We start from the raw sequence: 27,296 nt of genomic DNA on the forward strand, positions 1-27,296 counted from the left end.
ATGATAAAAGGATTGGTGTGTTGGTGAAGCCAATGAATGTGAAAGCTAAAAACACTTGGTTGTGCTGTGTCTGATTTGTAGCTTACCCCAAGTTTTAGGCTAAGTTTGAATAAGGTAGTGTTACAAAAATTAAATTAATGAACTTTGTTGTTGCATATATTTGTTTCTTTTGAATGTCACAAATTATGTGGTTGTTTTTAGGTTGGTACATACTAGCACAGCTTAAATTAAATCAGTAATCTTGGTTGTCTAAATATTTGCTCATTTCTTCAGAATGTTACAATTTCAGAGATTGTGATACATTGATGTGAAAATGTGACAGTTCTCTCTGTCAACTGCTCCTTCATTGGCTGCATGGAGCCAACAGTTGACATACCCTCTTCCCTTCTCATCATACATTGCAATGAGCAGTAACAACATCGCAGTACAATACAAATATACACGTAACTATTCCTCTGTCAGTGGTATAGACTTTCACCACCTCTCCTCATGGCAGAAGGATTGAAGGGAAGGAAAAGGACTAGTGAGATTTAGGAAAGGGGGCCAGTTACAGAAAAGTTGCGCAAAACACTGGATCAGGGGAGATTACTCATTGAGCAAGTCACCCTTGACCCAGATTTATTAGTGATTTTTCCATAACTCTTGCCCCTTCCTAAACTTCACCAGTCCTTTTCTTTCATCCCTTTTCCGTTCCCGTCAACCCTTCTGCCAAGAGGAGGAGCCACTGGGCCCAAAAGCTGGTGCATTTTCACACCTTTCATTTTTTTATCCTGCTGCTGCTTTGTTACATGTTTGTATGTAACATCTACACCTTCTTTGCAGACCAGCTACAATGCAAGGTGGCTGCATCCGCCTTATGACCTTATTTTTTCTGTTATGACACTTCAACTGTGAATCACACAAATATTTCACGTTCTATGTACTACTTTCACTTGTGGTTGAATCTTATTGTTTCATTTCATATTTTGATGTGTTGTTGCCAGCCTATAGAAATTTTGTTACTTTCATTTACTTCAAATGTAGTGTTTCGAAGTTAAGACTTGTTGATTCTGAAGGCCATCTATTTTGGTGCCCTTAGCACACTAGTGTTTGTTGTTAGCACAAAATGAATATTTTCAAAAAAATAATTTTAGAAGTTCCCCTCATAATGTTTTATCGCATGGAATAAGGTAAATGAAAATTATTCTCCAGCCAATAGTGCAGTGAAAAGTCACATTCTTGAGTAAATCACAATAATACATTACCATTAATATTGATGCCAGTATCACTGTCTTTGTAACATTAGTCCTAAATTTACTGACATCAGACAGAGTAGAGAATTCAGATGGGTGTGAATATTGACTGCCATTGTAAGTGTTGGAGAGTTTAGAATGGATTTAAAACTGCTCAGCCACGGTTTCATTTATTTCATTATGAAACCTAAAGTTTAGTAAATACGCTAGTATGACTTGTGCTATCATTTCAGCATTCCTATTTCGTCTTGTAGTTTCCAGGTAAGCCTTAGCATATGGAATGTGCTTCCTATTTTTCCATATATTTACTAATATTGTAAAACTAGATTAAACTGGATTCTAAAATGCCATATCATTTCAGTAGTCCATAATGTGTTGGTTTTATCATTGACGTACATTCTATGTGCTACAACCCTGTTTTTGTATTAGTCTTTTGATTTGTAGAAGAGCGCTAAGTTGTTAGCTTCAGTTATTAGTAGATACTTCAGTTCTTTATTGTCTGTTAGAATTGTCTCAAGTAAATTGTATCGAATAGTTATTCTATTGTGACAGCTAGGTGGTACTGTGGTTGTGACATATCAAAATCAGACACACATTTGTGAAGAATACATTTCAAATCCTTAACTGGTCATCCAGATTAAAGATTCTACAGAATGACTTAAGGCAAAAGTCACAATGATTCCTCTGAAAATGTCACAGCTGATTTCCTCTTTCATTCTGAGCTTGAATTCTCTGTTTCCACTAAGTTTTTAATTGCCATTTCATCCTATTGAGAGGTTTGTCTTGGTATGTATATGTTTGTGTTCGTCGTGCTATTTGTATCAAACAAAAACAATCACTTGAGAAAACTGTAACATTATAAAGAGAGACAATGGTTGGCCAATACTTACTTTCAGGAATTAGGTATTCAAAGTACTGCTGGCAGACAAAAAAAAAATCCTATTATTTGGAACTGTCAGTTTTTTCTTTAGAAGAATGTGTGGATTGGGAAGGGGGTAAGGATGAGGGGGACCCAGCTGTTGGGTATGCATATTTCAGCTAGCAAATTTTGCTGTGCAGTTTTGTTTTCACATAGCTCAATGTTTGATATCTTATCTCCTGAGCTATGTGTCATCAATCCTATGATTCTGCATGTACATTCAATGGTATATGTGAATACTGTCTGCAAAAGGTGTCATGAATAGTTAGTAGTAAAGAAGCAATAAATTAAAATACTATGCCTGATGTGGCAGTTTTACTGCATTGTGGTGATAATGTAGTAAGCTATTAACTTTTTTCCTTTCGTTGTGGGGGAGGGGGCATCAGCGAGAATCTTTTCCACACCCACCCCTTTGATAAGTATGTGGTTCTTCCCCCACAGCATTTCTTTCCAGACAGCAAGTGATACGTGTACAAAGTTTGGTTCAAATCGATCCAGTGGTTCAGGAGTACGTATTTACATACATACATATATCTAAAAACAAAGATGATGTGACTTACCAAATGAAAGTGCTGGCAGGTCGACAGACACACAAACACACACACAAAATTCAAGCTTTCGCAACAAACTGTTGCCTCATCAGGAAAGAGGGAAGGAGAGGGAAAGACGAAAGGATGTGGGTTTTAAGGGAGAGGGTAAGGAGTCATTCCAGTCCCGGGAGCGGAAAGACTTACCTTAGGGGGAAAAAAGGACGGGTACACACTCGCGCGCGCGCTGCGCTCGCGCGCGCGCGCGCACACACACACACACACATATCCATCCATACATATACAGACACAAGCAGACATATTTAAAGACAAAGAGTTTGATGGATGGATATGTGTGTGTGTGTGTGTGTGTGTGCGAGTGTGTACCCGTCCTTTTTTCCCCCTAAGGTAAGTCTTTCCGCTCCCGGGACTGGAATGACTCCTTACCCTCTCCCTTAAAACCCACATCCTTTCGTCTTTCCCTCTCCTTCCCTCTTTCCTGATGAGGCAACAGTTTGTTGCGAAAGCTTGAATTTTGTGTGTGTGTTTGTGTTCGTTTGTGTGTCTGTCGACCTGCCAGCACTTTCATTTGGTAAGTCACATCATCTTTGTTTTTAGATATATTTTTCCTTCGTGGAATGTTTCCTTCTATTATATACATACATACATACATACACTGTGTGATAAAAAGTATCTAGACGCCCCCCAAGGCATATGTTTTTTCATTTAGGTGCATTGTGCTGCCAGGTACTCCATATCAGCAACCTCAGTACTCATTAGACACCGTGAGAGAGCAGATTGGGGCACTGTGCAGAACTCACGGACTTCGAACATGGGCAGGTGATTTGGTATCACTTGCATCATATGTCTGTACGCGAGATTTCCATACTCCTAAACATCCCTAAGTCCACTGTTTCCTATGTGATAGTGAAGTGGAAACGTGAAGGACACGTACAGCACAAAAGCGGACTGGCCGACATCATCTGTTGACTGACAGAGACTGCCGATAGTTGAAGAGGGTCGTAATGTGTTAATAGGCAGACACCTATCCAGATTGTCACACAGAAATTCCAAACTGCATCAGAATCCACTGCAAGTACTATGACAGTTAGGCGGGAGTTGAGAAAACTTGGGTTTTGTTGTTGAGTGGCTGCTCATAAGCCAAAAATCACACCAGTAAATGCCAAATGACGCCTCGCTTGGTGTAAGGAGCGTAAACATTGGACGATTGGACAGTGGAAAAACATTGTGTGGAGTGACGAATCACAATGTGACAATCTCATTGCAGGTTGTAGGTATGGTGAATGCCCAGTGATCGACATTTGCCAGCTTGTGTAGCGCCAACAGTAGAATTCGGAGGTGGTGGTGTTATGGTGTGGTCATGTTTTTCATAGGGGGGGCGGGGGGGGGCTTGAACCCCTTGTTTTGTGTGACACTACCACAGCACAGGCCTACATTGATGCTTTAAGCACCTTCTTGCTTCCCACTGTTAAAAAGCAATTCAGGGATGGCGATTGCGTCTTTCAACATGATCGGACAGCTGTTCATAACGCACGGCCTGTGGCGGAGTGGTTACACAACAGTAACATCCCTGTAATGGACTGGCCTGCACAAAGTCCTGACATGAATCCTATAGAACACTTTGGGGATGTTTTGGAATGCTGACTTCGTATCAGGCCTCACCGACAGACATCGGTACCTCTCTTCAGTGCAGCACTCTGTGAAGAATGGGTTGCCATTCCCCAAGAAACCTTACAGCACCACACTGGACTCGCATTCGGGAGGACGACGGTTCAATCCCGCGTCCGGCCATCCTGATTTAGGTTTTCCGTGATTTCCCTCAATCGCTCCAGGCAAATGCTGGGATGGTTCCTCTGAAAGGGCACGGCCGACTTCCTTCCCAATCCTTCCCTAATCCGATGAGACCTATGACCACGCTGTCTGGTCTCCTTCCCCAAACCAACTAACCAACCAACCTTACAGCACCTGATTGAGTGCATGCCTACGAGAGTGAAAGCTGTCATCAAGGTTAAGGGTGGGCCAACACAATATTGAATTCCAGCATTACTGATGGAAGGTGCCACTAACTTGTAAGTCCTTTTCAGCCAAATGTTGGATTCTTTTGATCACATAGTATATGTATATTTTTATAATACATATGGATTATGCTACTTGATCAGCTGCTGCTAGTGATAACAGTGATGAGATAACTAATGATCAGTCTTCATTTCAAAAAATAGGGCATTGCAGATATTTTACTTTCTTATTTTAGAATGCATTAGGATTGTGTGTTTTTTATTTTTTCATCAGAACAAAAGGGCAAGTTCTGTGGCTGGAAGCTTAAGCCAAGCAGCTGCATACATCAGCATTCCGGATTTATTTCTCTTCAGAGCTGTTAAAAACATCTCAAAAGAAGGTAAAGAACTCAATAAGTTCAGAACGAAATTCTGTATGGTAATATTCTAGAAACTAGACAAGAGCTGTGTATGAAGGAAGATGATACGGTGAATTAAATACCAACAACTTGCCAGAGCATATAAAATGTCATGTAAGAAATTTATTGAAGTTTTAAACTGAATTAAATGACTTTCTGTTTGGTAATTTCTACTATATTGCAAAATATGTACACAGAAACTTTTAAATGTGTCAGGTTATTTTGAATTAGAATTGTAATACAGTAATCCTTGATTGTGTTAATTTAATTGTACTACATTTAAATTAAATGAAGTATACAACAGATAATTAAATGTAATATACGTCTGACATCTTTCTACGTCCCTAAGGTCACTCTCCACTGTATGCTTGGAGTGATTATTGTTCTAAGGAGAAATGTTTAATGCCTAGTGTCATACATGCAGTTACAAGCACAACTCGTAAAATAGTTTTTTTTCTCATATTATGATTATCAACAGATAATGCCAACCCACCTCCTCATTCCTCTCTCCTCATCCTCCAACTCGCCCCCTCCCATTCCCTCGCCCCCTCCCATTCCCTCGCCCCCTCCCATTCCCTCGCCCCCTCCCATTCCCTCGCCCCCTCCCATTCCCTCGCCCCCTCCCATTCCCTCGCCCCCCTCCCATTCCCTCGCCCCCTCCCATTCCCTCGCCCCCTCCCATTCCCTCGCCCCCCTCCCATTCCCTCGCCCCCTCCCATTCCCTCGCCCCCTCCCATTCCCTCGCCCCCTCCCATTCCCTCGCCCCCTCCCATTCCCTCGCCCCCTCCCATTCCCTCGCCCCCTTCCCATTCCCTCGCCCCCTCCCATTCCCTCGCCCCCTCCCATTCCCTCACCCCCCTCCCCCGCCCCCTCTCATTTCTGACAACAGGTTTATTTGTTGCTTGACAGATCTGTTGAAATCGGATAATGTTATTTGTGTGTTATTCTGTGTAACGTAACAAGATGTTAAGGTGTTATGAAAATACTTCAGGAAGAATGATAACAAATGACCTGATATGATGAGCAATTGTCTCTGTCAGTTGAAATTTTCCTGTTACGGATTCTTCTCTCTACAAGGTGTTTGTTGTCAGCACTGTGTCCTCTTTGTCTAGGCTTCCATGCCTTTCAGTAAAAGTGAAACCCTTACATGATAACTTGGTTTCCATCTGTTGAGGCCCCCTTTCTCTCAGGAACTGGTAGAGGTATCAAGTTGAAATTTGTCAAATACTGTGATATATACAAGGGTGTTCTTCCAGAGGATTTCTTGAAAGGAAATAAACGTTTTGTCTGATGCCAGTATGTCATACACTGGGAGGCCCAGTGCCTATTTTTGCCAAAATTGATGGATTCACAATTATTAAAATGTTCTGGGCTGTTATGCCATTGTTGAATGGATTTCGCATTTAAACCCAATATTTTGTCCCCATATGTGAAAGACCTTTTCAAAGGGTAGCGTAGCTTCTTTGAGTGTCAGATTCTCATCCGACTCGGTAGCAACCCAGGGTGTGAATCGGGCACTCAAAGAAGCTACAATCCCCCTCGGAAATGTCTTCCGCAAATGGGTACGAAACATTGAGTTTATATGTGAAATCCATTAGGTCATAGCATAATAGCCCAGAAAATTTTATTGTGACATTTCTGGCCGAGAAAGTTGACATTTCACAATTGATAGGTCCTTCATGTTTTTCATACAGAGTAATCATTCTTGGACATAGAGCATTCTGGAAGAATTAAAAGTAGATTTTTCACTATAAATACTGATATCTATTACATGTGTTTTTAAACCATAACTGCTAACATTAGTTGCTTCATTTGTCTGTGTGTTTCGCTCACACATCAGCAAAACTGAGAAAAGTGTCAGTAGCTCCTTATGGATAGTGGAAGATAACTCCTTATGTTACTTCCTACTGTGGTTGCACCTAGCCACTAACGTCCTTGATAACTGCATGTACTAGAACCATAATTTGAAGAAACTTTTTAAATCATAAATGTGTTGTTGGATTGGGAAATGTGTTAAAACACTAAAATTTCTCCTGGTGATGAGGACAGCGCACATGCAGGAAGGCAATAAGGAAAATTGAGTCAATCAGGATTTCATACTCACTGATGGCCTCTGATGGCCTTCAAGGTTATCGTTTACAGTTGGCTTTATTATGTGTTTGGAGATACCATTAGGTCTAATTACAAATAACATTGAAATTTATTTTGTTTGTTAATATGCCCTGTTAAAATAATGCTTTGGTTTTGAAGTATGTGATAGTTAATTTTCATTTCAGATTTAAGAAAGCTACAAACCTTGGGTCTTATTTACTTCGTATATCTGTTTTTGTATTCTGGTTTGGAGTTTACTCTGACATTTTTGACCCATCATAAGTTCAACTACACTTCCATGCAACAAGGTTGGATGTTTTTTGTCATTGGTTTGACAATGGCGGTCATGCAAGGAAGCTACGTTCGCAAATTACCCGAACATAAAATCAAGCCAACAGCAGTGCTGGTAAGTTATCATTAATATAACAACTGTGTGTGTACATTGTCTCTAGTTTAAGGTTGAATGAGTTTATTTAAAAAAGAAAAAAAAAAGTCATTTACCAAAATCCGATGATCAAATGAACAAATTAGTTTACTGGTTACAGTCTAAACATGACCATGTTTACTCTTCCCATTGTTGATTGGGAGAAGACAGAGGAGGAAGTGCGCAGGCTGTTTTAAAATAGGACAAAAGTACGAATTTGCATGTGTTAAATGCTTCCTGCACCTCCTCCTCAAAGTAAGTGCTCAGGTACTTGACCAGTTGTATTTTTCAGTCATTTTTGTATAGCAGGACTGTTGTGAGGTCAAGAAGAAAAACCAGACAAGTGCAAGTAGGACTTGAGCTCTGAGGGTTCCATAAAAACTTAATTATGTTTTTTGATAACGCTGACATTTTTGTGTGGTTCAATGGCCTGGTGCAATTGTTTGTTAGATGCCACTGGCGACTCGCATGTCTCTTGTGCCAGTTATGCAACTGGCAAAAGGGGACCTATAGTTTAACATACAATCTGAAACATTGTGTTGTTTCTGGCAACTCTTGATGTGGTTGACAGATCAAAATGAAGATTGAAAAATCTGTTGTCCGAATAGATAAGACACCATTATCTCTTGGTTTCCAGGCACGCGTTTAACCACAAAACCACCAGGCTCAAAACATGTGGCAAAATACACATTAGATTAAAAAAGTGGTAATGAATGATGTTCACCTCGAAGCGGGACATCCATTTTAACACTCGATTCCTCTGCACCACACCCGGTGGCGGGAGTGGCGACTTTGAAATCTTAAATAAGAACCCCTATTTTTTTATTGCAGATTTGGATTCTCCATGAAAAAATATGCAACTTTTGTATGAAACATTTCCTTTGTTCCATGATAAATGGTGCTGAAATTGACACACATGAATATGGGGTGACAATTGTTGCAAAACGGTCGGTATAATGCTATCATGTGACAGTCTATCCTCCCATGATGCATTCTTAGACTAGATTTAGCATTACCCAGGAATGACGACACAGACATAGTAGTTGTGTGTTCCTTCTGGGTGCTTGATTTTGGTGAGCCCCCTTACCTCTCATTATCTTATGTTGCTCGATTACTGAGTTCCCTTGCCTCTCAAGTGTTTCAAGGTAGCAAGTGTTTGAAATGTTGTCCATTGTTTGTAACGCACATTGCAACTCTGTATCTGAATGACAATTGGACATGTATTAGTGTGTCTGCACTAATGTTTGCACATCCATTGCGAATTTGCTGCCACATATCTTCGGGGGTTTTTAGTACATCCATGTAAATGCTCTCTTTTAGCCGTCGTCACTGGAAAAAATCAGCAGAAGTCAAATAAGATGAACAAGCGGGCCACCTCATCCAATCCATCAATCTGGATAGTTTAGATTCAAAACTTCTTGAGATAGTCATGAATAATACACTGGGCTCCATCGTGTTAAAACCACATATCCAGTCTTGTTTTAAATGGAACTTCGTCCATTAGTATGGGTAAAACATTATCCACAATGTCGCTGTAAATTTGAGCAGTCAGATTACCTTCTATGAAGTATGGGCCAGTTACATGCGTACCTAAAATGACACACCAAATGTTGACACTCCATGGGCATTGATGTTAAACTTGCTTTACTCAGTGGGGATTCTCCATTGACCAATAACGCATATTATATCGATTCACGTGCCCACAATTTGTAAAATGTGATTCATCAGAGAAAAATATCTGTGCAATGTAATTATCATTGACTGCCAGTTGTTCCTGTATCCAGTTGCAGAAATGGAGGTGATTGTGTAAATCATCGCCTTGCAGTTCTTTTTGCAGCGATAAATGAAATGCATGCCATTTGTATGCATGCAGTATGCATAGAACACTTCTTCGTGAAATTCTTGAACCTTGCACAATTTGCAGAGAACTAATGTGAGAATTTGCAGCTACCACAGCTAAAACATTACCAGTGTTATTTTTGTTTGCCACAGGCCACAGTTGGACTCTTTCTCTAGGTTTAAATGCTTCCCAGTTCAACAAACAGTTAGACAACACTGTGAAATGTCATTGTGGATGACTATTCCTATCTGAGAACAGAGTAACATACCTTTGATGAGCTTTGTCAACATTTCTATGAGCCTCAAAGTATGCGGCAATGATATCGACTGTCTCTGCAATTGTTAACATAGTGGAACAATTGCGATGAGATGTGTATAGTCCGAATCATTGAAGGCAGATGCTCAGTCTGACTGTGGACTGAGTGCGTGATCACAGTTAGTGTTTGTGGGAGGTGTCACATGATAGCATTATCAAAAATATTAAAAAAGTACTCAGATTGTCTTAATCGGATGTGTATTTGTTTCAGGTAGTACCATTTTAGGAAAATTGTCGCCTCATTTCCAAGTTCGCTGATTTCAGTGCCATCTATCATGAAACAAAAGAAATGTTTCATTTGCATATTTTTTTCATAGAGCATCCAAATCTGCAATAAAAAATAGGGATACCTACTTAAGATTTCAAAGTCACCTCCCACACCCCAAGGAGTTGTGCACGGGGTCGAGCTTTGTTACTGGATGTCCCTCTTCGAGGTGAACAATGTTTATTACCACTTTTTTTTAAAATCTGATGTGTGTTTCACCAAATATTCTGGCAAACAGTTTTAAATGCCTCATCCTGTAGATAGTTCATTATAGGGTTTGATGGGTGTGTTGGTGAGTATCAAAATTTGGCATAAATGGCCACATCTTTTGGCTGCATTGATTTACAAGCCTATATTTTTTACACTGCCGAGGAACCATAGCCCTAGTACCTGAAATAAATTTCAGCTTGATACCTGTTTCTGAGTAAAGGGGTCTTAACTGACAGACAGACTGACAGACAACAAAGGGATCCTGTAAAGGTTCAGCTTTTATCGATTGAGATTTGGAATACTTTAAGTATGTTAAGAATATTGAACTTTATGTACACTGATGGAGAAAAAAATCACAACACCAAAAAATAATTTATTTAGTGTACTGAAATTTAGGGAATAAGTTTGTCTAGGTAACAAGTGATTAACATTGCAAGATCACAGATTAAAGTAAGTGTGAGATAAGTTGTTCCAAATGTGAGATGCTGGTACATAAATAACCAGTGTAAGTGCCAAATGTTGAATGCGAGTATGCATATGCGCATGCATTGTATTTTACTGGTGTCAGATGCCAGTTCTTAGTGTGGAACTTGATGTCTGTTGTACTTGGTCAGTCAATCCAGGGATGGTTAATGCTGTTTGTAGATGATGCTGGTGGTGTTGTCTGATGGTGTCTCAAATATGCTTGACTGGAGGCATATCTGGTTATCAAGCAGGCGAAGGCAACATGTCGACACACTGAAGAGCATGTTGGGTTATTACAGCGGTATGTGTGTGTGTGTGTGTGTGTGTTATGTTGGAAAACACCCCCTGAAATGCTGTTCATGAATGGCAGCACAACAGGTCAAATCACCAGAGTAATGTACAGATTTGCAGCCAGGGTACATGGGATAACCATGAGAGTGCTCCTGCCATCACGCAAAATACCACCCCATACACTAACTCGAGGTATAGATTCGGCATGTCTAGCATGCAGACAGGTTGGTGGCAGGCCCTCAGCCAGCCTCCTTGTAACCAAACAGCCTTCATTGGCACTGAGGCAGAACCATATTTCATCAGAAAACTCGTGCAGACCTCCACCCTCCCCTCCAGTGAGCCATCGTTTGACACCACTGAAGTCGCACAGTGGACTGCACACTAAGAGAGTGACCGGCTCAGATCTGTCCTTGAAGTAACCAATTTGTAGCAGTTTGTTGTGTGACTGGTGCCAACTGCTGCTCAGATTGCTGTTACAGATGCAGTGCACCTGAGCCGCATGTCGAACATGTTGATCTTCCCTCTCAATAGTGCCACGTGATCGTCCAGAGCATGGTCTTCTTGTGACACTATTTTTGTGATGACTGCTGACAGCCGTCATTGATAATGATATCTGCCACCTTAAAAGCATTCTTGACTATCATCAACTCGCCACACCCAATCCCAGAGGTATTTAATGCTCATGACCTTTACAGTGTTTATGTAAAGCAAACCTTGATTTCTATCCTCGTAGTTTTGCTATTTTCCTAGAGAACTTCTGTAATCTGACGGTTTCATAATCAATTTGGGAGTAGTATGTCACAGAGCTTCCTGAACTGTAGTACTAGTGAGCTATGAAAGCACCCAAAGGGCTTTGTGAAAAATGAAACTTGTATTTAAAAATATTTGCATCAGCAAGAAAATGACTTCATGTAGTACATATAAATTAATTTCTTTGCATTTGTAGTGATTTTATTGTAAAACTCAACAAGTGTGTAATGAAGTATGGTAACTTGTTTCCTTTACAGGGCCTATTACTAATTGTACCAGCATTCATCGTCACAGGATTAGCTACATCTGTCATAGGCTTGTACATTGGGCTCCTGCTGTTCGCTGTGTGTAAGTAAATGAATCAAACTTCCTAGAGGTATTGTGTTTTATGGAGGTGAGATAGGCACCTGGCAAAAATACGGGCATACAGGGAGTGCAAAAACAGAAAGAGAGAGAGAAAGAAAGAAAGTCAGTCAGTTTAAGAATTAAGTCAGTGAAGTACTTAAGTTGTCCTAGCCCTTGTGTTCATTTCTTCTTCATATAAGAAGAAGCCTTTTCCCGTACCTGTAACAACACATTGTCAGCTTTATATCTATAGTGTCATGTTGTCCCAGTAGTATTATAAAGAGAGCTACTTCTGAACAGACATATCTAACAAAGCTGATTTGGTAACATTACAATAGGTCCACACAGCTGTCACCTCCAAAACTTGCTTCTGTGGGTGATTAATATTATTATGGAAGCTGTTAGTCATTGTGCCTATTCACAGTTGTAATGTGTTCATCTCAAGTTGAACACTTGTGTAAACAAACATATGCTCCTACTGTTCATTGGCTGCATTACTCAAGTATCTGGTGTCTTAAGCACACTATTTCACCTTAAAGTAATTTTCTGTCAAGGAACATCTTAAATGAAAGGTCGGCACTCTGTCTTGTGAAGTGTTAAGGTAGTTTTAGTACCATTCATATAGGTTGCAAATAACTGTGTCAAAGTTTCAGATGAATGAGCTGATTAACAGCATTGGCACAGCTTTCCATTTGGATTTTTTTTTTCCAAAATGTAATTTAATAGATATTCATTAAAACCACTTTGATGATAATTACGACATTGCTGCTGCCAGTGGAATCTTTTGAATGCAGAAACACTTGAGATAAAAGAATGGGTGAAAGCTGACTGTCAAATTTAGCCATTTTGTTGATGGAATACAACGCAGCTGATAATACATGACTCCTGTGGCATAATCAAAACAAGGAAATGCAAAGAAATATTGTAATAAATACACACATTATCTCAGGTCTTGATTATAGCCAGTTTTTTATTTGATAAATTGTGTACTATTTATAACTTATGAGTAGCAAATAAAATTTGTTCATAATACTAAAGCCAATGTACGTTAGCTGCCATAACCAATGAGGTAATATAATAACTCTGCCAAGTAGAGGTTATTCATGTCCTGGTACAATGTTTTATTTGGAAATAAAGATGATTGTAATCATTAGAAATGACAAGTCATGGCAGGGCAACAGCAGAAAGAAATTTGCAAGAGGTTTAAATAGTTAGCTTATTATGTCTGGAAATCGGGCCTGAGGATAGATAATTTTCCAAATTAGTCCTTTTTCTAGTGATTAAAGAGGCTAAGACTAGAAGGGGATGTACAGATTGATCCTAAAATGCTGTAACTGAGTAAAATAGTAATTGGGTACCTAATTTGTATAATAGTTGTAAGCATACTGACCTATATATATTTGACCTTGGTAGCTGCTCTTTCTGAAATTAATTGGTTTAGTAATTTGATTGTTAAATAGTAACAACACTGTGAAGATTACCTCGAAGTCTTTTCACTTTATTGATAGTTGGCACATCATGATGATCAGCTCTCACTAATAGTTTACGTAATTTGTATTTCACAGGCACCTACAATTCACACACATTAACAATGGCAAAATGTGATCCAATTTCACCATTAAACCTGGTCACATAGTCACTGCACTTACTGAATGTTCACACATGAACAATTCATGGTGATGGCACATTGATATTTATAATAAAGTGAGTCTCACCTTAATAACACGTTTGACTTTGACTGGAATTGTTTGGCTGACTGATGATACACTAGAATTTTGGAGTGATCATAAAATGGTGGTTCGTTACTTAACCGTGATCAACATGAAGAAGTTCCACAAAAACATTGACACACAAATGGCCCTCTGTTTAGAACCCACAAAGGACTGACAAAAGCAGTTTTTATTATGCACACCTATAGAAACATGTATGATTAATAATTGAAATTTGATAGCATGTTTTATTTATAACAGGAAAACTAGCAGAATAACTCTGAAACGGAATTAAGAGTCGTGGAGTAATGTGGTTTAACTGTGGGTTGGAAAACTGAAAAATTAACAATGTTATGTGGACTATATTGTGAATACTATGCATACTCCTATGGGGATTCACAATTCCTGCCAGAACTGGCTAAATTGAGGAATTTATAGATTGAATAATTAGTGAACTAACTTGTTTTCCTAGTGCTAGTGGATATTTTTGAAATTTGAAAAATCAGGGCTGCAAAACTATAGTATGAAATGTTGAAAATAATTACAAGTTAAAGTGAAACATTTTGAAAGATGAGAATTTTGATAACAAATAATTTTTTAAATAGGATGTTTCTGGTCACTCCAAATTTTGTTTCCACATGTTACCTCTGAGTCTTAAATTGTGAATATTTGTTAATAAAAATGTTTCCTGTACAAACCAGTTATGCTATAAGTATTAGTGACCTGGAAATTACACTGAACTATAAGATTTTGAGTGTCTCTGACTGCATAATGGAAATAGAAATGAAGTCCCATGCTTCTTGACACAGCATAGGGGAACGATGCAGGAGACCCACACCGGTATACTAGGCAAGGTCCCAGTGGAGGTGGTGTGCCGTTGCCTTCCTCAGACTGTAGTGGGATGGATGGATAGATGGAGGATGATGATGATGATGATGATGATGATGATATGATGATATGATGATGATATGATGATGATATGATGATGATATGATGATGATATGATGATATGATGATGATATGATGATGATATGATGATGATATGATGATGATATGATGATATGATGATATGATGATATGATGATATGATGATGATGATGATGATGATGATGATGATGATGATGATGATACAACACCCAGTCACCTTGAGGCAAGTGAAAATCTCTGACCCCGCCGGGAATCTAACCCGTGACCCCGTGCTCGAGAAGCGAGAATGCTACCGCGAGATGACAAGCTGTGGACTCATTGCATAATAAAGAAGCTAATTTGTGGAAATGTTATATGTCATTCAAAAAATGAGATCAGACAATTAAAAAAATATAATCACTGTTAGTAATGACGTAAGAATGAATGGATGGTTCTAACATGCTCTGTTACATAGTGAATCTCTTCCACTTAGAATGACTGCTGATCTACATTACTTGAATGAGAGTGTATTGTCATGGACCAGGAGAACATTTGAAACTGCTGACACAGTTTCACTTCCAATGAACTGTCAAAGCTAGTTGCTGTCTGTGGAATTACTGAGCTCATTGCAAAGTGCTTTTGGTTACATGTTCTTTCATTTGATCTTGCTGTCATGACAGTACAAAAGTTTCAGTTTGTTTCTTTTTTCCACCAGTATAAAGCGATTGGAAACATGTCATTCTGAACATTTTGTCATGTTGTGCAAACCATTCACAGCAGTAATTTGCCTTTTCCAGTTTGGAATAATGCTTAGCCACAGTGATGGAAATGAATGCCGGGGAGAGAAAAAAAAAAGGTAGTTTACTAAGTTGAGCTATGCGTGTGGTTTCCATGCAGTACCTCGCAGCAGTTAGTGCAGTTTGTTCCTAACTCAACTACTGATAGTTTTGCATGAACGCGTTTTCTTCTGCCAATTTATTCATATAGTATTATCAGAGTTTAATTGTTAGAGCTTGCACTTTGATAACTGACAAGGTAATTGTCAGGACTGAAACTTCAACTGTGTGGAATTCAGTCACCAGTAAGTCCTATGATTTTTTTTTCCTGTCATTTACAACTTTCACGTTTTGAATTGGACTATTAATGTGAAAAATCTGTGTCACACTGTGGTATGACATCCATGGTAAACAGCAGAAATGCTGCTATAAGTGACTGGGTCAGTCAATTTGTAATGTTGGGGAAGGAAAGGATACATGATGTCTAATAGGATGAGATTTTCCAACCAACCTTTAAGGTGAGAACAAGTTTGCCTTTATTTTTAGGGAAGACTGGTACCTCAAGTAGTGTGTCAACTGTGGCTGAGTTTCTGCTGTGAATGTTAACTGTGTCATTGATTATACCAAATGTTGCTGAATTGTTATAACTGAATTCTGACAAGTGCAACACCCTTCACTGTTACAGTTTGAATAAATAACTCTTATTAGCTTCATGTTGCTAGTTAAAGTAATCAGTAAAACAGCTAAAGGATATACTGAGTAATTTCCTCTTGTGACATTTTATTTACAATACAGTCCCTAAGCCTTCTGTCAAACTTGGCTCACTACCTTGCAGGAATGGTCATAGGTATCTTCTTTACTAACACAAAGACACTTCAGTAAGTAGTAGTACATGAAAAGAGTTTAATGTGCAGACAGTGACAGGAATTTTACATTTGTATGTCAGTTACAGAAGAAAAATTACAAATGCAGTGGACAGTCTAATTTGTGTCATTTCCCTGCAGTAAATCAATTCAAAATTATTGCATATCAGCTAGTAAAATTTTCAGTTTTTTTATAAGTTAATACTTTGGTTATTTACTATGTGCCATCAGAAAATTACTTGTGTGTCTTTGTATGCTTTCTCTTGTCAGCATAATTGTGTTTGTGTAGTTATTCTGAATTCATCTTTATGTATGAGGCAAAACTGTACTTTAACATAGTCTGTTCTCAGGTCAAATATGCACATCACCATACTATTTTGTGACATGGTTTTTCAGCTACTTCCAATGTTAGCTAATGATGAATGTGTGATTCATAAGGATTTTAAAGTAAACACTAGTCATGATGGCCGATTGAATGCTCCAAAATTTCTCCCATCATATCTCATTTGGCATTAGCAGCCTTCAGATTTTCACATCACCATACACTAGGTTGTTTCCAAAATAGTCAGTTCTGGTTTAATTACACTAATACTCACTTTATCAGCTGAAGTTCTTCGTTTATCCATTCACACTTCTAAGCGAATGATGGTTCCTTGTTTGCATCAGATGTGATTCGCATAACACTCAATTGATTTGTAGTAGGCATTTTCCAAGGAAAATTGTACAGCCACAAAGCATTTTATACTTACCAGAGAGAGAAGCAGAAGCAGTCACTGCGTATAAGAGACAGTAGTTATGATCAGAAGAGAACACCCTTGTTGATGGATGTTGTGGAGCACAATGTATTTAGAGCTGAATAACCAGCAAATATAACTGTTACATGGAACCACTGTAACAGCTGTGCCAGAAAGAGAAATAAATTATGACTGTGTTTAGTTTGAGATATACTTCCAGCGAACAAATGAAATGCAGACTGAAAATATTTGATGATGAGTAGTTTCAGACACTCACGTAGTGCATTTAATATTACACTACATCTATCTGTACATGATTTCTCTGCAATTTGCACTCAAGTGTTTCTTAGAAGGATCATAGAATCACTTTGACTATTTCTCTCCTGTTCTACACTTGAAAAGCATGTGGGGAAAAATGAACACCTAAGTCTTTCTGTACAAGCTTGTAATTTATTATGGCAGTCTTTTTTCCCTAAGAAGTTGTGAGTCAGCAAAATATTTTCTTATTCGGAGGAGAAAGTTGATATTGTAACTATGTGAAAAGATCTCTCTGCAATGGGGATGATTTAATGATTGCATTCAAACTTGCTTATCATATCCTCTGTTTCAAAATACGAAATTAACTGCCCTTCTTTGAGCTTTCTTAATGTCCTAAGTTAATCCTATCCAGTAAGAATCCCATACTGTGCAACCATAATACAAAGGAGGATGGATAAGCAGCTACAGCAGCTCACTGTGGGAATACCAAAGAGCTTGATTACATATGGCTGCCTACAGCATTGGGAAATGGTGCAGCTTGCTGATCCTCATAATCTTAGTAACTGTTGTTGAGTTGGTGAGTGGGTCTAATTAGTCATGGCAATGACTATACATCAGCCAGTTTGTTTGATAATGAATATAGATGAGATTGTGTGTTGGAGGGGGCCACTTTCTGGGGCGAGGATGATAACTGTTGGCAATCTAGAAACTTAATGACAACATCTTCTACTGCTAAGTGACTGGCAATGAATGACAGGACTGTGCTTTATAATTCTGGAAAATATAGCATTTTTCTCATTGGCACAAAGGTTCTTTAATATTATCACTTGCTGGCTATCCCACTTGATTTCAGCGTAACTGCTACATCAGAAGATAAATATTGTATGCTCACATCTAGGCCCTTCTCTTTGATTCATTTTGTTCTTTATTAATAATATTTTGTGTTTGACTGATTTCAGGCCATCTTGATTCCTAACTTAGTCCATACGTTTCATCTTAGTCTCTTGTAAGACTACTTTTCAGATATATCTAATTGTTTAATTTCTCCCTTCTGCACTGTTGACGTTTTGCAGTCAAACATAACTTTCAGTGATTTATATTTTCAAATGTTAGGTGTTTATTTTTATAGAAAGTTCTTCTACTTGGTGAATTGCTTGCTACTGTGTCTTTGTGAACTTTTCTCCTGTGTCTGCTCTTCTCCAAAGGTAGCAAAATTTGCCCAGCTCTGAGTCACTTTTCCAAGTTTTACATTTAGCTGATGTGCTTGTGCAAAGCTCATTACCTTAGTTTGTACATATTGTAGCCCTCTTTGTGAACTGTTTATTCACCTTAAACTGTACATTTGCAATCCATAACAATAAAACAATAAAATGATATTTTGACAAACAGCTATATATACATAGATGGATACACAAGAATCCCCGCTGCGGGTCCGAGGATTAGAATAGGCCCGAGGTATCCCTGCCTGTTGTAAGAGGCGACTGAAAGGAGTCTCTCACTCTTTGGCCCTATAAGTTCAGTTCCCATTTGGGGAGAGCCCCAGATCAGAGTGAGTGGCATCAGGGTGGATGACCTGCAATGAAGTGGTCTAAGTCGTCTCTTGCTGTTTACCATATGGTGCCAGCAGTGTCTAAGAAGGGCAAGATTGAGTACATTGCTGACAGATATGACCTTAAATCGTTTCCCTCCCTCGCCACACCATGGGAGGAACGTAGGGCTACAGAAAGAAGAGAGCCATATTCGCCTCGGTATTTAGTCTGTAGCAGAATGAATCGGGATTCATTTCTACCTGTGAAGCCCAAATTTTTGTTGAACATCTTGAGGATAAGTTTGGCGACATGACAGCACAGTCAAAGATGAGAAGCAATGCAGTCTTGATTCAGACAGCATCCCCAGCCCAATCTCGGGCACTTGTGACGGGCTGGGTGATGTTCCTGTTTCCACCACTCCCCATAAAAGCCTCAACATAGTACATGGGATTATTTTCCAATGCGACCTCCTCTTGCAGTCTGATGACGAGCTCTGCACCAGTCTAGAACGGCGGGATGTTCATTTCATTTGGCGCGTGCTTTAAGTGCTGGAAATTCGGGCACATGTCTTCCCGCTGCACTTCCAATGCCATATGTCAAGACTGTGGGCATCCACTGCATCCAGATACTCCCTGTGCGCCTCCTCCCACTTGTATCAACTGCTCACCAGACTGCGCAGTACTCCAAAAGGATTGGAAAATCCTGGAGTACAAGACCCTGGACTGGTTGACTTACCAAGAGGCTAAATGTAAATTTGAGTGATTACACCCGATTCAGTTGATGTTCACATACGCTGCAGCTCCATTACCATCGTCATCACAAGTACCAGTCATACCACACTCTGTCACGAACAGTGGGACCTCTGGGCCTCCAGAATACATCCGCCCTCTTGGTGGTAGGAGGGAAATCTCCTTCCATTGCTCCCAAAGTACCTACTTTGGGAGCGAGGGCCCCCCAAATGCAGGGGTCATTGGTCCCCCCCTCCCCCCCCCCTCCCAGCCGGAGAAGCAACAGCCTCCTCCGGCTCCTCTCATGCAGAAGAGGTCCCTTGGGATCGTCTGTCCCAAGGTCTCCACTAATGCCACAGCGGACACTCGCCAGTGGCTGAAGGAACCAAAAGCTGCTGGAGGAAGAGCTTCACAGTCTTCCTCCGTGCATGAACTACTTCTGAGAAGTCCTTCCAGCAGGCCCCTAAAGAGAAGCGAGAGGGCAATCAAACAAAGAAGTCTGCTAAGAAGGACCCTTCAGTGGCCCCAGCACCACCATTCCCTATCAATTCTGCACCTGCGGATGAGGTGGAGATCTCAGTGTCCCCTGAGGACCTGGATCTCACTGATGCCTCATCCACAATATGAAAGTATACAAATACTCAATCGATGGCAGCAGGGGACCCTGAGGCGCAACCTGTGTCCTTGCATGCTTCATGCCCTCCCAGCCTCATGATAATGTCGTCCTCCAGTGGAATTGCTGCAGTTTTTTCCACCACCTGGCTGAGCTACAACAACTGTTAAGCTTTACACCTGCTTTCTGCATTGCTCTCCAGCAAACTTGATTCCCAGCAATGCGGACCCCTGCCCTTCGTGGCTATAGGGGATATTACAAGAAATGTAGCAACTATAATAAGTATCAGGTGGAGTTTGTATCTATGTCCTGAACTCAATATGCAGTGAACCTGTGCCCCTTCAAACCCCTCTTGAAGCTGTGCCTATCAGAATAAGGACGACACAGGAAATAACTGTCTGCAATGTATATCTTCCACCAGATGGTGCAGTACCTTTGAACGCATTGGCTGCACTGATTCATCAACTCCCTAAACCCTTCCTACTTTTGGGAGATTTTAACACCCATAACCCCTTGTGGGGTGGCACTATGCTTACTGATCGAGGTAGAGATGTCGAAAATTTACTGTCTCAACTCGACCTCTGCCTCTTAAATACTGGTAGCCCCACACATTTCAGTGTGGCTCATGGCATTTACTCGGCCATTGATTTATCCCTCTGCAGCCTCTGTCCACTGGAGAGCCCACGATGACCTGTGGTAGTGACAATGTAGAATGATCGTTTCTGTGGTGGAAAACACGATGCCTTGTTCTTTAGGGTGCACCCAGTGAAAGTCAGTACCTTCGTGGTCACCAGAAATCAATGAGGCCATTAAAGAGCATCGGCGAGCTCTGCAGCGACGTAAGTGGCACCCTTCCCTAGAGCACCTAATAGTTTTTAAACAGCTCTGTGCCCACGTTCGCTGGCTTATAGAAAGATGGAAACAGGAGTGTTGGGAGATGTACATCTTGAGCATTGGCCACCATACGTCACCTTCCCAAGTCTGGACAAAGATCATATGGTTTGTGGATACCAGACCCTGACAGATGTTACTGGCATTAACATCAATGGTGTATTATCTACAGACGCAAACACAAATGCCAAGCACTTTACTGAGCACTGTGCTCAAGCCTCAGCATCAGAGAATTATTCCCCAGCATTTCGCACACTCAGACAGCGGATGGAAAGGAAAGCCCTCTCATTCACTGAACATCACAGTGAACCCTATAATGCTCCATTTACTGAGTGGGAGCTCCTCAGTGTCCTTGCACATTGCCCCAACACAACTCCTGGGCCGGATTGGATCCACAGTCAGATGATCAAACATCTCCCATCCAACTACAAGCAACATCTCTTCGTCATCTTCAACTGGATCTGGTGCGATGGTGTCTCTCCATCACAATGACAGGAGAACACCATCATTCCTGTGTTCTAACCCAGTGGAAACCTGCTTGATGTGGATAGCTATTGGCCCATCAGCCTCACCAACGTTCTTTTTAAGCTGTCAGAATGTATGGTAAGTTGGCGGTTGTGTTGGGTCCTGGAGTCACATGGCCTTCTGGCTCCATGCCAGGGTGGTTTCTGCCAGGGTCGCTCTACCATTTATAATCTACTTTCCCTCGAGTCTGCCATTTGAACAGCCTTTACCAGCTGCCAACACCTGGTTGCCATCTTTTTTGATTTATGAAAAGCTTACGACACAACCTAGTGACATCATATCCTTGCCACATTATATGAGTGGGGTCTCCAGGGCCTGCCCCCAATTTTTATCCAGTTTCCAATTGCTCCATACATTCCGTGTTCAGGTTGGTGTCTCCCATAGTTCCCCCCCATATCCAGGAGAATGGGGTCCTGCAGGGCTATGTATTGAGTGTATCTCTCTTTTTAGTTGCCATTAATGGTCTAGAAGCAGTTGTCGGGCCTGCGGTCTCACCTTCCCTGTATGCAGATGACTTCTGCATTTCGTACTCCTCCTCCAGTACTGGTGTTGCTGAGCAGCGCCTACAGGGATCCATCCCCAAAGCGCAGTCATGGGCTCTAGCCCACAGCTTCCAGTTTTCAGCCGTGAAGTCATGTGTCACACACTTCTGTTGGCATCGTACCGTTCATCCAGAACCAGAACTTTATCTTACTGACAATCCACTCACTGTAGTGGAGACATATCGATTCTTAGTATTGATTTTCGATGCCCGATTGACATGGCTTCCACTACATCTACATGTACATGGATACTCTGCAAATCACATTTAAGTGCCTGGCAGAGGGTTCATCAAACCACCTTCACAATTCTCTCTTATTCCAATCTCATATAGTGCGCAGAAAGAATGAACACATATCTTTCCATATGAGCCCTGATTTCCCTTATTTTATCGTGGTGATCGTTCCGCCCTGTGTAGGTTGGTGTTGGCAAAATATTTTCGCATTTGGAGGAGAAAGATGGTGATTGGAATTTCGTGAGAAGATTCCATCGCAACGAAAAACGCCTTTCTTTTAATGATTTCCACCCCAAATCCTGTATCATTTCTGTGACACTCTCTCCCATATTTCGCGATAATACAAAACGTACTGCCTTTCTTTGAACTTTTTTGATGTACTCTGTCAGTCCTATCTGGTAAGGATCCCACACTATGCAGCAGTATTCTAAAAGGGAACGGACAAGCATAGTGTAGGCAGTCTCCTTAATAGGTCTGTTGCATTTCCTAAGTGTCCTGCCAATAAAACGCAGCCTTTGGTTAGCCTTCACCACAACATTTTTCTATGTGTTCCTTCCAATTTAAGTTGTTCGTAATTGTAATGCCTAGGTATTTAGTTGACTTTATGGCTTTTAGATTAGACTGATTTATCGTGTAACCGAAGTTTGACGAGTTCCTTTAGTACTCATGTGGATGACCTCACACTTTTCGTTATTTAGGGTCAACTGTCACTTTTCATACCGTTCAGATATTTTTTCTAAATTGTTTTGCAGTTTCTTTTGATCATCTGGTGACTTTATTGGACAATAAACGACAGCGTCATCTGCAAACAACCGAAGACGGCTGTTCAGATTGTCTTCCAAATCGTTTATATAGATAAGGAACAGCAAAGGGCCTATAACACTACCTTGGAGAACACCTGAAATCACTTCCGTTTTACTCGATGACTTTCTGTCAGTTTCTATGAATTGTGACCTCTCTGACTGGAAATCACAAATCCATTCACATAATTGAGACGATATTCCATAAGCACGCAATTTTACTGCAAGCTGTTTGTGTGGTACAGTGTCAAATGCCTTCTGGAAATCCAGGAATATGGAATCGATCTGAAATCCCTTGTCAATAGCACTTCATGTAAGTAAAGAGCTAGTTGTGTTTCTCAGGAATGATGTTTTCTAAACCCATGTTGACTGTGTGTCAATAGACCATTTCCTTCGAGGTAATTCATAATGTTCGAACACAATATGTGTTCTAAAATCCTGCTGCATATCAACGTTAACAATATGGGCCTGTAATTTAGTGGATTACTCCTACTACCTTTCTTGAATGTTGGTGTGACCTGTGCAACCTTCCAGTCTTTGGGTATGGATCTTTCGTCGAGTGAACAGTTGTATATGATTGTTAAGTATGGAGCTAATGCATCAGCATACTCCTTATTTTTGTCAGCTTAAGCTACGTTGTGCAAGGCGCGACAGTTGGCTGCGACTACGACGCTGCTCCCTCCTCTTTTCCCACCCTGGCGGACGGCAACAAGGCCGCAACACGACAGGAGTCGTCGCTGTTTCCCAAGCTCTGGTCGGCGGCGGCGGATTCAGATACATAAGAAAAATAAGAATTCCGATTTTCTTGCTGTAAAAAATACTGTATGTTAATGGAACAAAGTTACATCGGCTCCCAGAGTTAGTTTTTCGATACAGATTCTACTTTTACTTTAAAAAATTGAAAAGTATCTCTTCCGGTTTTGCGTGTTTTTTCCGCTGTATATTACTTCTCTATCGATAGTGAGGAAAGTAAATGGCACAAAAAATTGATGTTTGCATATCTTACAGTTTCAAACCACAGCTTGATAATGAGGTGTCTATTTTTCCGATATTCGTCACAGTTATTCCAATACTTAATTTACAAGTAACCTACTGCATAAAATTTGAATTGTGTACAGTGAAAAATGTGGTCGCTGGCTACTTTGCGTATGGTTCACACTAGGTCATACATCGTTGCCGATGAAAAGAAGCTAACGTATCAAAATTATTTTTAAAGTTGAGATCAGAATGATATCAATCTCCGTTTCCGAGATTTGGGCTCATATATCTCCGGGAGCGTCGCGACTAGCCGCCAGTTCTGTCGACGCGCAACGTGAATCATGTGGTCATCACACAATGGAGAATGCATTTGTTTTGTTTCGCTGACACATTTGGACCTAATGAAACCATTTTATGTCATACATTTCTCCGGTATGAGTTACTAATATTTCTCCATATGCTCTTGACAATTTCATTTAAAATGCCACGAAATGTAGGTTTCTTAAAAGTAAAGACATGCTGCCTTCAATATATTTTCTTCTCATTGGGAAGAGGATAAATTATTCACCTCTAGCATTTTCTTCTGAACCTGGACGAGGATACCCAAGTAGAAGTAGACATCCTAACAAAACCAAGAAATGTCAAAAATTTACGTTTTTCTACAGAGCGAAAAAACGTTCAAATTAGTTTAATATCGCCTTGCCATAAATTATATTTTTTACATGATGTGGTAGGTAAATCATAGCGACACTGGGTTTGAGTATTACTTCCCGTGAGTATCGCATTGTCACTTCACAGTGCATCATGCAATAAGTACGGATTGGGATGCCATCTGTCGCTCAGCTATATTTGACTTTCACTTGTCAGTATCGTCGCGTGTTTCCCAAGCTGCGGTCTGTCATTGACATGATGGAGAGAAGTAGAGCCAAATTCTGTCTCTGAACAAAGTGTCTCTATATTTAGGGTTCTTCAAATCGTAAAGGCAAGGATGTTGCGAGACCAGCTCACAGAGCATCACATCCTGTGAGTGGCACATTTCAGTTTTCCTTGACTGGCTCAACATCTTTCTGGCAGCCGTACGTCTTTGTGTCGTCCAACTTCCGTCGCAACACTGCTCACTGGTGTAGTGCTGCGGCAGCTGCCGCAATAGTCATGCGTCGCATCCCAAACTCGAACTGCGCATGCGCCTGCAGGCAACTTCTGACGTCACGTAGTGACCCGTCGCAGTCGCTTGTATGCGTCGCGTCTTGGACAACGTACCTTTAAGAGAAAGTGCTGGCAGCACTCAATGCCTTCTGCTGCCTGAGCGACACCAACTGGGGTGCAGATTGCTCTACACTGCTACAGCTCTACAGAGCCCTTGTTCAATCCCGCCTTCTCTATGGGAGTTTGATTTATGGTTTGACAGCGCCCTCAGTGTTGCATTCACTTGACCCAGTCCACCACTGTGACATTTGACTGGCAACAGGAGCTTTTAGGATGAGTCTGGTGACCAGTGTCCTTGTGGAGACCGGAGTCCCTCCATTGTAGGTTAGGTGTGCTCAACTACTCACCAGTTACATTGGACACATTCATAGTTCTCTTGAGCATCCAAATTAGCGTCTCCTTTTCTCATCCACGGTGGTTCATCTCCCACATTGGAGGCCCAGGTCAGGGCTTATTATTGCAGTTCGGCGATCTCTTCCTATACTTGAGGTCCATTCATATACACCTCCATGGTGTACACCTAGGCCGAAGTTTCGCCTGGACCTTTCACACGGTCCTAAGGACTCAGTTAACCCCACGGCTCTCTACTGTCAATTCCTCTCGATTCTTGATGTGTACCGGGACCATGAAGTGGTTTACACTGATGGCTCGATGGCTGATGGTCACGTTGGCTTCACATACGTTCATGGAGGACATATTGAACAGCACTCATTGCCATATGGCTGCAGTATTTCCACTGCAGAGTTGGTGGCCATTTCTTTTGCTCCTGAGCGCATCCGCTCATAACCTGACAACCTGGCGAGTCATTTCTTCTCTGTACAGACTCCTTGAGCAGCCTACAAGCTATTGACCAGTGCTAACCACCCCCCCCCCCCCCCCTCCCGCCGCCACCATCCTTTCGTAATGACCATCCAGGAGTCCATCTGTGTCCTGGAATGGTCCAGTCATTCCGTGGTGTTTGTGTGGACCGCAGGCCACGTCGGAATCCCAGGAAATGAACTTGCTGACAGGCACGCTACACGGAAAACGCTTATGGAGGTTGGCATCCTTATAACTGACCTGCAATCATTATTACGCCACCAGGTTTTTCAGCTTTGGGAGACAGAATGGCATAATCTCATTATGCGCAACAAACTGCATGGCCTTAAGGCGACTACAGATGTGTGGAAGACCTACATGCGGGCCTCTCACAGGGACTCTGTGGTTCTCTGCCAGCTCCCCATTGACCATATGTGTCTAACACATGGATACCTCCTCCGACGCGAGGACCCACCTTGATGTCACTCGGGCTCACATATGACTGTTGTCCACATGTTGCTGGACTGCCCACTTTTAGCTACGCTGTGGTGGACTTTTTACCTTCCCAGCACCCTACCTTCGGTGTTGGGCGACCGTGCCTCAACAGCAGATTTAGTTTTGTGTTTTATTCATGAGGGGATTCTTATCATACCATCTAAGGGTGGGCATTTAACCTTCTCTCTGAGGTCACCACCCTCCCTCTATTTTAACTCTGTTGCACTTTCTTTGCATTTGTTCATCTTGGAGTTCATCTTTTCCCTATATGTATTCATCTCACCTTGTCTTTTTGGGGTGGACATTTTAATGTGTTGCAGAGTGGCTGGCTCATCCTCCTTTATTATTGTGATCAGCCTGTCCAGGCCATCTGCTCTCTGGTTTTAATACCTGCTTCTACTTTCCCGTGTGGTGTATGTTTCCCCATTTTTTCTTTAGGTGTGGTGTTGGGTGTTTTTGTACCTCGAGCCTTGCTTGCATCAGGGAAAAAGGACTGATGATGACCCTGTAGTTTGGTCCCTTTATACCCCAAACAAACAAACCAACCAATCAACCAACCAACCAATACACAAAGTCATTTATAGGTCTAATTAACAGGTCATCC

The 27,296-nt window shown here is 41.0% G+C and overlaps 1 protein-coding gene across 6 annotated transcripts in view; it reads left to right on the forward strand.

Annotated features, from left to right (window-relative positions):
• LOC126187571 (major facilitator superfamily domain-containing protein 10) overlaps positions 1–27,296 on the forward strand; it is a 161,665-nt gene that overhangs the window by 84,270 nt on the left and 50,099 nt on the right. For all 6 annotated transcript variants that reach the window (XM_049928731.1, XM_049928735.1, XM_049928734.1 and 3 more), the window contains exons 6-8: positions 4,989–5,094; positions 7,389–7,609; positions 12,021–12,111. In XM_049928731.1, the coding sequence (XP_049784688.1) occupies positions 4,989–5,094; positions 7,389–7,609; positions 12,021–12,111 (418 nt within the window). The remainder of the gene's footprint in view (positions 1–4,988; positions 5,095–7,388; positions 7,610–12,020; positions 12,112–27,296) is intronic.

This window comes from Schistocerca cancellata, chromosome 5 (assembly GCF_023864275.1).
Source record: "Schistocerca cancellata isolate TAMUIC-IGC-003103 chromosome 5, iqSchCanc2.1, whole genome shotgun sequence".
Taxonomy (NCBI): Eukaryota; Metazoa; Arthropoda; class Insecta; order Orthoptera; family Acrididae; genus Schistocerca; species Schistocerca cancellata.